Raw genomic sequence first — 12,604 nt, 5'->3', positions numbered from 1 at the left:
AAAAGTTTTAGTCTTGGTTTTTTTCATAAAGCGTCTTTTTTCGATAAAGCCACCACTCAGAAAGAATGAATGCACCCGCAATAGATTTCACTATTTTTAAGAGTTATTTTTTCGTTCTTTTGAATTAAGAGTGAGGGAAGGAGAATAGAGCTGAGGTTTCTCTAAACTACTAAAGCCAAGCGATACGAAAGCTATTTTATATTTTTTCCTAGTACTATACTATGGTGAGGAGTTAATCATATACTTATCATTACTATTTTCGAGGGTTACTCACGGCTTAAGCAGATATTCGGGCCCAAACAAGGCAAAAAAAAAAGTTTAAAAAGTTGCATTTTCAATTAACCTTTGCCCTCAAAGCCATGAGTGAGTCACCTAAATATTTATACTGGAATGTACCTAGTATCAAGTAGTATTCTTATTTAAAAGAATTGGCTTGGTTCACTCATTGCTTTTGAAGCAAAGCAATCATAAATTTAGCTCTTTTTTCTTAAGACCTTAAACTTTAACCTCCACTCGAGGGCCAACAAGTCAAATTAGAGAGGAAAGAAGCTTCACTTTTTCTTATCACAATGCTAGTAAAATATCCTGAAAGTTTTAGGAAAATTGAAGGTGTCAACTATCAGACCCCCATTTACTTTGTTCTGCTTAAAAAAAAAAGACTCTTAACTTTTGGTGAGTGACTATTGGTTCCATTGCTTCAGATGCTTATTTTTTTTTCTTGATATCGAATAAAATATTACGCCTTTTTTTTGGGAATGTGTTTGAGCAACGATTTCAATACGTTACTATTTTGGTAATCTGCCCTCTGTTCATAAATGAGAAGATAGGGTGGAAGGGGGGGGGGGAGGCTGCTATGCGACAAACTATATATTACGTGAAATGTCATACTATAAGTATCTCAAGATGTGTTTTGTATGAATCATCTGCTTGATTTGTATGTTAATATTGTTTTAGTTTTTCTGGTAAATGAAATGTTGAATTCAAATAATGTTTATTTTAACCAATTGTTAACCTTTGAACTTCACTCATCCAAATGAATGAGTGTCCGGAAAACATTTAAAAAAAAATAAATAAATAAATAAAACAAGTTCTTAAAGCTTGAAGTTGTAGTTTTATTAGAGGGTTAAGAATCCGAAACCTATTTCAGACTTTTGTTCAGTAATACTGAGTGGAAGCTGTAGGACTCTTAATGTTTATATCGACTCTACTGAGACTGAAATGGATTATTCAGTCGTAGATAAATGGATATAGTACATATGTCGTACGATGCATCTACAATAATTTGTATCAGATAATGTTGGCGTGTCTAAATAAATTCAAAAAGTTATGATGCAAAAAAATGAATAATACACCATTTTCCATGAAACTGGTCAAACCATGGCAGCATTTCTGTTCCCTTAATTATAGTCATGTGGAGATAGTATTAGTACTGACCATAGCTTTAAATTCTCGCTACTGCTTAACGAGTACAAAAGAAAAAATTAGAAAAAAAGGATAATAGTTATTAAAATTAAATTTTTGCTGTTAGGCAAAAGATGACCTCACCCCTAAGCTATGCAAAAAGTTTTCAAATGCGACCTTACATCTTGAGATTGAATACCTGGCAACCATAATCCTTGAAATATTAACGGTTTTTCATTAACCTCACGTAGGTTTTTTTAGTTCAAAAATGTCGAGTTTTGAGCCGATTAAGAGTCTTTTGAAGGAGCATTTTATTTATTACTTTAAATTGAAAAAAGCTCCTGAAATTCTGAAGAAAATTCGCTGAAAATCTGCTTGAAAAACAGAAACAAATTCCTAGATAACCTCAAAAGAAGAGGCGTTCTTCCCACGTGGTATGCGTATACAGCCAGAAATTTAGGACAAAACAGTGACTAGTTTGAATAGAATGTCATGCACCATTCTTTCACAACTAATGCCACCTTTTCGTTGCAGAACAGTGGAAACTTATTTGTCATCTTTGTAAGTGTACTAATTTTTTTCTTTATAAATTTTTTGATATTCCGAGCCGTTGAAGCAAAATTGTCGCAAATGAAGCAAAACAAATTATTCAGTGGTGGCATGTATTGTGTGTTAGCTCGATTTATATTAGTAAGCAAAATGTTGAATTTCACTAAAGAACAAACGAGAATTAAAATTATTAATTTTAAAATTAAAGAGAAACGGAACACTTCTTTCTTTTCGTCTCAGGAAAAGAGATGGCAGCACCAATAAATTATGCTTAAAATCTTTTTGAAATCGATTTCGGAAATTAAGAGGAGAGATTAATTAAATTAGTTCTGTTAATCATTAGGAAAAGGTAAAATTTCAGAGAAAGCATTACATTAAAAAATATATGTATTTTTAAATAAATACATTTTGAAGAAATTAAATGGGGGAAATACATCTGAGACGAGCAAATGTGAACATGGTACATTTAGTTATAAGATAACTTGAAGTAAAAAATCTTGGAAAATTCTTAAGTGAGGACAGTTCTACTTTTGTGCAAAACCTTTAGAGCACTGAACCATTTTGTGCTTCGGTGGAGACAACTGTTTTATAGCAGGTGTTTTTTTTAGCAGGCTTCACTGTCTTCTTCACGTGAAAACACATTTTAAACAAAGTGATAGGGTAAACTTAACAATTGCAAACCATTGCACGATCATTCAAGACAGCATTCCAGTCAACAATTTTCGACAATGTTTACATTTTTTTTTATTGAATTACGAATTTTTTATATTTTCAAATTAATCCTAAGGAATAATGGGGCATTTGTGAACGCTACATATAGTGGAGATGCGAATGGTTTCCATATGCCTCTCCATAATAATACTATAAGTGTAGCATGTAATAAGTTTTAAAATGTGTAAACATTGAATCATTATTTTTCGGAAATTAATTTTCATATTTACTGTTAATTATCTGAAATACCTATATTTTTTGTTACTAAGTAATTGGTCAACAATTTAGTGTTATAGAAGTTATAAGAACTACAAAGACACGAACTATTTTTGTTTTTTATAAACTAAAGTTAAAATTCTTTTAAATACATATGCATCATCATATTCTATATAAAGCTTAAAAGTTATTTATAATCCGAAAAATATTTGGTTAACAAATTATTTTTTTGTACTAATAAGCTGTTTTCTTGCCTATTCAATGATCAGAACATAAACCGAAACTTCAAAATTTTGCTGTATGTAGAGTGTAGGCTTATATATTTAAGAAAAAATATTTTATTGTTACCATATTACTGTACAATTCAAATTAACCTAGTATTGGTTACAAATCCTTCAATGTGATTCGTAATTATGTATATGTTTCATATTAAAGCGTTTTTCTTTGAAGTGTAATAGTTGTTAGCTTTTCTTAATCTTTTTCATATGTGCACAGGCCCGGCTCCTGGGGCAGGCGACCTAGGCGGCTATCTAGGGTGGCAGATTTTAGGGACGGCAAACTTCGAAGTTGAAACATTTTTTTTATAAGTATGAATGTCTGTTTCAGCGCCATAACTTCACTGCTTCAATGTTTGAAAAAAAAAAAAGAATGCTTGGATATGCAAAACATAGTTCGGAATTTAAAAAGGAATTCGATTTAATTTTAAAAACTTTAGATTGCGTGATTTAAGTCTTTTGAAAATATTTATATTGTTTCAGTGCCATAAGATGCACATCTTTAATGTTAAAAAAGACAATTTAAAGTGTGTACTAGTGCTTGGGGGCATCTAAACTGGGTGTTGCGAACCCAGTTTGGAATTTAACTAGAAACTCACTTTAATTTTAAGCACTTTACTATTATTTTTATTTTATTAACAAAGTATTATTTTATATTAATATTATTTTTATTCAATGGGGGGGGGGGGCTGTGACACTTGTCAATATCATCTAGGGCGGCAGAACTACTAGAGCCGGCCGGCACCAGGCATGTAGGCCGGGGGGAGAGGGGGCGATTAAAAAAAAAAAACTTAAATTCTGCAGTGATTCTTTTACTTCCTTGGCATTGAGCTGTCAGACAATGAGCACTAAATTAGTTAGTACTTGTGTGTTTTGATCATTTTTTAATTTGCTTCCAAGCTCCTCCGCCTTTTCTTTATTGATTGAGGAAACATGATGGTTCATGAGAGGGAGGCTGTTGCACGCTCTTCAGCTCTCCTGCAGAATCCGACTGGTGTCAGCAAAAATCATAGAAGTCCTCCAGAAAGGCAGTATTCTCCACTTTAGAGGTAGATCGCAAACACAAGGTTTCAAGATAAAAGATAGAAATTAGGGTAGAAATTTATTTTACTTTGTCAAAAGTAATTACCTCATTGAGCTTGCAACTTTTGAACTGAAAATTTTTGAAGATCAGAGTATTATTTAGGTACAGAATGACCAGAAAGTTTCCAATGGATGCACCGATAGAAGTTTTTTTTTTTTTTAATCGCAATAAATTTGAGCCCTGTAAAAACTAAAAGTTGGTGTTTCGTTATAAATATGCGTTTACCGCGTCTATTTCGCAATTAAATTAAGTTTTTGATAATCTATACAACGTGCAATCAAAATTACAGAATCAGCTTAAATTTAACATCTGCTAGTTATAACACAGCTTCATCAAGTGTTATATAAATTATATGTTCAAGAGTAAAGTTGTTTTCCATGCAAAGATATGAGGTCAGTGAAACCCCCGACTTGTATACCGCATTAGGAAGAATAATGTTTTTGCTTTCTTACTGTAATACAATTCGATTAGTTTTGGCAATTAAATCACAACTTGAATATAACTGTAAATTTGATCGTGTAGCATTAAAACCAGCTTATGTCTATAATTGTTTTACTTTTCATCTGTATTTATTGCCCCGTTTGCTTTGTTATTCCATTGTAAAACTTTCTATGCAAGGTATATTTAGTAAAATATACACTCCTGTTTGTAAAAATTGCAACACCACGAAGGACTTACGCGAGTTAGCTGAAAATTGCAGTAAATGTAAAGTAGGGCATGATATGCAAATGATTAAAATTGCAGACCGGTAGCGCATGCGTATGATGAGCAGCGCCCTCTGAACGGCGGATTGAACCGAATATAAATAGACGGCTGTAGCGAGGCGTGTAGGATTATCGGTGATTATATGCTAGAGTACACGTTAAGTGAATCTTTACTATGTCTCTTCGACGAAAGAAAGCAACATTTGAGCAAGCTTTGGAGTTTGAACGGGGCAGATTTGTCGGCCTCCATGAAATTGGATTGTCTTATCGTGCAGTAGCCGTTCGTGTGCAGCGTAACAGCAGCGAAATCATGCGTGTTTGGAAGCAATAGACGGACGAGGGTCGGACAGCTCGAAATCCGGGAGTGGACCCCGAAATGTGACGACAGCTCGCGATGACAGACACCTGGTGCGTATGGCGCTGACGGACCGCACAGCTTCTTCTAGACAATTGGCAGCACAGTGGTCAACAGCTACAGGTGTTTCATTGTGTTCTTCATCAATTCGGAGACGTCTGCTGCAGTGTGGGCTGCGCGCAAGGATTCCTTTATACATGATTCCTCTCACGCAAAACCATCGCCGCCTGCGGCTACAATGGGCCAATGTGCATAGGAGCTGGCGTGCTGATTGGCAGCAGGTCGTCTTTTCTGACGAATCCCGCTTCAATTTTTGGCACCATGATGGCCGAATTCTTGTCAGGTGCTATGCCGGTTAACGAAACTTTCCGGAGTGCATTATCGAACGCCACAGTGGACGAACACCCGGAGTTATGGTCTGGAGTGCCATAGCATATCATGGACGATCACAATTGCTACGAATTGTGGGCAATTTGAACAGTACGCGATACATATACGAAGTTTTACAGCCCCAAGCTATTCCTTTCCTTGAAGGATTGCCAGGGGCTGTATTCCAGCAGGATAATGCCCGTCCACATGTCGCCAGGACTGTCCAATCCTACCTTGATTCGCAGCAGGTACAGCTTCTTTCTTGGCCTGAATATTCCCCTGATATGTCACCGATTGAACATGTGTGGGATTTCGTTGGGCGGCGTCTCGCTCGTGATCCTCGTCCTGTTGCTTCGACAGAAGAACTTTGGTTGCGCATACAAACAATATGGAATACTCTTCCGCAGGCAGATATTTAAACTTTCTTTCACTCCATGCCGAGTATGCATGGTCATTGCCATGCATTGCCATGTAGCAGCTCTTCTTGCGGCGCGTGGTGGCCACACAAAATACTAATTTCTATCTCTTTTTATTGTTTGTTTGGTTTGAAAATGTAATCATTTATTTGTACCATTACCACTCAACTGTGTATTAAAGTTCATTCAACTATGATGCTTCCTTCATGGTGTTGCAATTTTCACAAACAGGAGTGTACTATACTAGTATTTGCACCATGGCTCGACACAAGAAATCTGCGGAATTTGCAACGAAACTCCATTCAGAAGAGATAAAATAGGGGGAATAAAGACTTTCATTCGTGAAGCAAATATCCTAAGTCACGTGGTAGATTTTAAAGCAAAGCATTGGAAGAAATCGGATTTCTTTCGCTTATTTCACTCAAAACGTGTCATCCATTCGTCGTTAGTGAGTCAAGGGGACTTAGGTTTTTTGCATTAGCTTTTGCTAAGCAAATGATTGGACTTGCTCCCTCCGTTTACTAATTCCTGCTCTAAGCCAAACGCCCATCGTTGCGCGGCTACATACATATACGAGGGTCATTCAATACTTAATGAGACAAACTGGTGTAGGGAAAAGACTGTTAGTAGCAAAAGTTTGATACATTTGGGATCTTAAATTGACATCACTGGGATGAACTCTAGTCTGCTTATTGATCAACTTTGATCTGTTTATAAATTTTTTATTAAGTCAAACTATTTCGTGTCTTCTTGAAAACACATTAGCTGAAAACATTCTGTGATTCATTTTTTGATTGCTAAAGAACAGCTAATTTATAAATTATAATGACTAAAGTGTATTGTGAAAGTTGTATGAACCGTGGAAATTTTTACAAGTGGGTAGAACAGTTCAAAAGTGGTAGAGAATCAGTGTCTGACATGCACTGTTCTTTCCGGTCTATTGAAGTTTCATCTTCCTCTCTTCCAACTTGAATTGTAGCGTACAATTAACGTACATTACTAGTCAGTTATACTTTTTGAGAAAGTGAAGCCAGACATGAAATAGAAACGCACATGGAGAGGTGTGATTCTCCAGCAAGACAAAGCACGTTTTTATGTTGTTCCATTAACCGATAAAACCGTTAATAAAATGGGCTGGGAGGTACTGCCTCATCCCCCTTATGAACCCGATTGAGCATCCTCTGATTTCCATTTGTTTGGTCGATTAAAAGTGGCGTTACGTGGGAAGAAGTTCCAGGGCAACGCGGATGTCAAGAAATTTGAGGGAATTTGGCTCCGATACCTAGACGAAAAGTTCTTTGCAGCCGGTTTAGACTATAGAAAAGCTTGTAACACGCTGGGACAAGTGCATCAATTTTCAAGGGGATTATATTGAAAAGTAGGAAATGTTTTTTATTTTGCAAAAATAAACATTTTTTTTCCTGAAGGTCTGATTGTCTCTTTAATCAATGAATGACCATCGTATTTTTGTGTATGACGTAAAATACTGCTGTATGGACGAATAAACCACTTCGGTGTGACCTTCGGGAAGAATTAGAGCAACAAAACAAATATGTTCCTATTCACCCCATAAATCTTAAATCTATGACGTCATAAGAAATTGTTCATTTCTTATGACTCAATTTCAAAAATGCAGAAATTCTAATATGGAATATTGTTGCATAAGCTTGTGCCTAATAAAAAAATACAGTGGTGGTAAACAAAATTGCATCACACGCGCCACAAAGGAGAGGAATATCATCCCGACTGCATTCAACACACAGTCAAGCATCCCGTATCCCAGATGATTTGGGGATGCATTTCTGATCAAGGAATTGGTGGGCTTCACTTTGTGCAAGAAAAAGTAAACGCTCAGGTGTATATTGGCATTTTGGAAGAGAAATTGCTTCCTACTATCCGGGATCACTTTACTTCAGTTCCAAGTGTCATTTTCCAGGATGATTCTGCTCCGTGCCATAGGGCAAAACTGGTAAGGAACAATTTAAAAACCTTTATCCTGCCATTAGACTTAAATTGACATAGAGTTAAGTAATGTTTTTTCTCTAAACTCACACGCAGGTTCAGAAATGGAAAAAAGAGCATGGGGTCAGCAGTTTGCCTTGGCCCGGAAACAGCCCCGATCTACGTAAAGAATTATCGGATTCCTGTAGTTAAATGTTTATTTCATAAGTTTTGCAGAATTTCACATACATTCATCGTTAATTGGTCGACCAAAACTTCTCACATAATCCCATTGTTGTGAAAATGCGAGGGTGATGCAATTTTTTTTTTACCAGCACTGTACTATCCTTTGGTTCAGACTGCAAAAGGTTTGTACTTACATATTACAAAGTTATGCAGATGATGAAAACGTGAGGTTATTTGACGTACCATGTTTTTATATTGTCTCATTCATAAGCTAGTTTTGTGCCCAGAATGACAAAACTTAATTCCTCAGCTTCTCATGACATTACCGTTCTTTGAAAAAAGATCGGCTGCTAAAAATACTCTAAAGTAAATTTATGGGAAAATTTTTGAGTATGATTGGGAAGTTTTTTTTTTTTTGATACACCCCGGGGTTCCGATACACTTTATTTTACGGTATCATCTTTAGCTATGACAATAAACAACCTTTAGTCCTCATAACCTTAGATTAAGAGCTTTCTACCCCTTCTGATTCTTCGGTTTTTATAGTACAGTTAATTCCCGATTATCCGTAGAAAAGAGTGACACGGTAACTACGGATAGTCCTTAAAGTAAGTAAAAAACGACACTTCTGTATGCAATAGCTTAAGAAAAATCAATAACACATAATAACTCGTCCACATTTAAACTGTAGCTAAAATGATGACATTGCATAAAAATGTATGATACATCTAAAAAAAGGATCGTTCATTATTAAAAATGGATTATACACATTACGCGACCAAATGGTGCGAACAGATGACCTGAAACAGATCAAGGTATGTTACACCAAAAATGCATAGGGGTAGGAAGGGGAATTTTTTTGAACAGTACTGGTCCGAACACTTGATTACACGTTTGAGTCATGTAGATCTAAAATCTGTAAGCAGTGTAGATTAAAAGCACCAAGTAGTGTAGATTTCAAAATCATGTTTCAAGTAGTTAGGTTTTGGTGACTATGACAGGTTTGATGTCACTGGAAGTGAAGAAAAAGAAGAAAATAAGAAAGTCTAGAAATAGGTTTTGCATTCGTTAAGTTAAAATGTGTACTAAATTTATCTACGTACAGTCAATCAATGCCGATTTTTTTTTTTTTTTTTTAAACGTGTGAAATTCCGCGGATAAGCCGTCGACGGATAATCGGGAGTTTACTGCATTTTACTTTTGTAATTCACCTGTGCTCTTATAATTGAACAAGGACAAAAATCCAACTGTTACGTCGGCATTTCTCCGTGTTTTGAAGTTACAGTAGCAACACAATTATAATTAAAGCATTTTAAGGAGACTGTTCGAAAATCGATTAAATGAAAAACTAAGCCATCTAGTTTCTACACATAAAGAGATGCTTGCAATAACTGTTAGGTAGAAGCTTGTGTTTCACGAGTTTCAATTGCGTTGTACGTTATAAGCTCTTTTACGAGATTAACTTTAAAAAATAAAGATTTTTGTTCTATATATATATATATATATTCTTTTTTTTGAAGGAACTAAAATTGGTATGTTTGAAAAAAATGATGTCCTTTTTTTACATAGTAAGAAAAATGGAAACCATAAAAATAAGTCGCTTAGTTTCTCGTAAGAAGATATTTAATAGTTTTTTTTTGTATAAATGAAAAACGAACTGGATAAAGTAAAAAAAAAAAAAAAAAAAACAATACTTCGGCTGATTAGGAAAACATCAAATGAAACCAATAGCGTCATTACACCATCTAGTGTAACGAAATTTTACTGAAAATTTTCGTTTTGGTGAAATTAATGTTAAATTCACGAATTTGAGCTTTCGCTTTCAATCTTAATGCTAAATTTGGAATAAGACTTAGTATTTTAGGTAGAAACAAATTTATTATGATTGGTTCATCGTGATGTCACTTTTCTTTCGATTCGGTCATTCTTTTATTTTTTTTTTCTTTTCTTTTTTCTTGAGGAGATAGCTGATTAATCGGGGGTTTCATTGACAAACTATCTAAAATAACAATTACTCAGTAGGTATTTTAAGTCAGTGTATAGTGCTTGGAGTGCCCTTTTAAATTTCGGAAAACATTCAACACTGAAATATAGTATACATGTAATTATTAGTCTCATGCAAACGTACAGATCTCAAGATTCAAACATTGAATATCATCACAAATATCGACCCAAAGCGCATATTTTCTTACAGAGAAGTAAGTAAAAATAAAATGCGAGAGAGAAAGTGTAGAAAGAAGAAAAGAATAAGTGAAAGAAGAGCCAAAAAAAGCCATACCAGACTACACCTAACACTTACAATCAAACTCACTCTGCCAACGTTTGAGGCCGGCATCCACCCCAAGGGGGCTCTTCGATCGGCTGCCCATTCCCCATCCAGCCCAGTTTCCAAGGCGGGAGAAATAACGGAAGACGGTTGGACTAGACGAAGGAGTCTTGGATCGAACGGATTCGTGTGGATCGGGTACCTATTTGAGAAAACCAAGGACATGAATTCTAAGATAGAACAGTAAAAGAGAGTGTACAATATTTTGACACATTTTTCTAAAAATTATGAAAGGAGTAAGCAAATAGCTAGATGATACTACCCGTGATGCCGATTCACATGTGATCCTGGGTCTGAGCCTACCCAAAAATTCGCTCTTCCAATCCCCCGAAGTTCCATAGTTCTGTTTAGTTAATTTTATTAATGATTTTTAATCACTTTCTTTACGTTTGCCGGATCTCTTTGAAAAATATAAAAAATAGTAGTGAGACCAATATAAACAACAAAATTTCTTCAGCAGGAAATGATTGTTTAATTTTGGCTTTTTTATATTTTGGATCCGTAGTTGTGTAGCTAACATTAATGCTCAAGTGTGTGAATTCTCTTCAGAAATTATGACGTGATGACAATTCTTCAAACTTTACTTCAGTCTAATTAAATTTACCTATTGTCTCCTCAAATTAAAGGGAAAAAGTGACATATTAATTTCATCAATAATTTCTTGTACCCATCCACTATATTTTTCAAAAAGTTGGCACCCCTGAATATTATACTGAAGTGAACCAGTTGCGTAGACAAACACTGCCATGTTCACGTTTTGAATCTGAAAAGTTGCCTTTTTCAAAATATTGATCATATCTACATTTGTATGTTTCTTCATTTTCTGAAAAATGAATGTCAGATCAAAACAAGTTTATTTGAAAATGATTGAAACTCTTCCAGCGAAGGTTCGTTTTATTTTGGACTATGTAGATAGGCACATAGTTCAAAACTAAATCCCTTTTAGTGACACTGACACTTTTACCAAAAACTGACATAAAAATCTCTAGCGCAGCAAACTTCTATGTTTTGAAATTTTGCTTTAGTTGCAACACAACTTTCAGATTCACTAGTAATAGAATTAGAAAAATATCACTCTATGATAGAATATGAATCGAATCCCGGCTCGGAAATGGATTTACTTTCACTCTCCTGTCCTTTCTTTGTGTGAATGTGCTGTTATGCTGTGAATGGTTGCCTACCCTATAAACAAGTCCTCATGGAATGGGTGTACTGTGGAAGTCGGACTTCACACCAAATTACGGTACAGTTGGAAAAGTGAAGCAGTGGTCCCCAAATTGCCAGCCTAGATGGCACAAGACAACAACAAAACCATACTTCGTGAGCATCGGGTAACATAGGGCACTCAATCCGAAACTTGAAGTGATGATAGATTGTCTTAGAGAGTTATGACAAAGCGTGGGAAATGCTTTTAGCAGATAAACCGAGTTGTAATCAAACTTCACCAGTGGCTCGCCCTGAAATTTCCTCTCAAAAGATAATAACATAACCATAAGCTTATAAAAGGTGCACGAAATGCAATTAAAGTTTTGTAGAAAACATATTGGCTCTGTTTTTGAATTAAAATCCCTTTTTAAAGTTCCAAAGAACTTTTCTTAAAATAATCTCTTCGTATCAAATCATTATTCTTGATACCTGAAAAGTCTAACCATTCAAACCTTTAAATAAAGTGAAGCAGCTCAATGTAGAGCATTGATGGGTATGTAGATCGTAGTAGAGGTGTATGTAGAGCCTACGTTACAGCAACGCGGGATAAATACAGTGGCGTAGCTACACTTTCTGCCGCCCGGGGCGGTTCCTCAATTTGCCGCCCTTTTAATGGGAAATAGTTAATGCATTAAAAAATCAAAAGTATTAAATAAGATTTTTAAAAAGAAGAAAAGAAACTTACCTTTTTTCTTTCGTATTTTTCCCGCAGAAGAAAAAAAAATAAAGGAATTCAGATCCCCAACAAAATATTCCAAAAGTTAAGTGAAAATTCGGAATTTTAAGCAATTTTAAGTAATGCTTATAGAAAAGGGGCTTGGAGCTCAATCTAGATTTTTTTTTTTTTTTTTTTTTTCAAAATTAA

At 35.2% G+C, this 12,604-nt stretch overlaps 1 protein-coding gene across 1 annotated transcript in view; it reads right to left on the bottom strand.

Moving 5' to 3' along the window:
• LOC129231720 (uncharacterized) overlaps nt 1–12,604 on the bottom strand; it is a 165,579-nt gene that overhangs the window by 24,200 nt on the left and 128,775 nt on the right. Inside the window, exon 13 of the mRNA XM_054866083.1 lies at nt 10,507–10,675. Coding sequence (XP_054722058.1) covers nt 10,507–10,675 — 169 coding nt within the window. The remainder of the gene's footprint in view (nt 1–10,506; nt 10,676–12,604) is intronic.

This window comes from Uloborus diversus, chromosome 10 (genome assembly GCF_026930045.1).
Source record: "Uloborus diversus isolate 005 chromosome 10, Udiv.v.3.1, whole genome shotgun sequence".
NCBI classification, from domain to species: domain Eukaryota; kingdom Metazoa; phylum Arthropoda; class Arachnida; order Araneae; family Uloboridae; genus Uloborus; species Uloborus diversus.
This window is presented reverse-complemented; position numbering and strand designations above follow the sequence as displayed.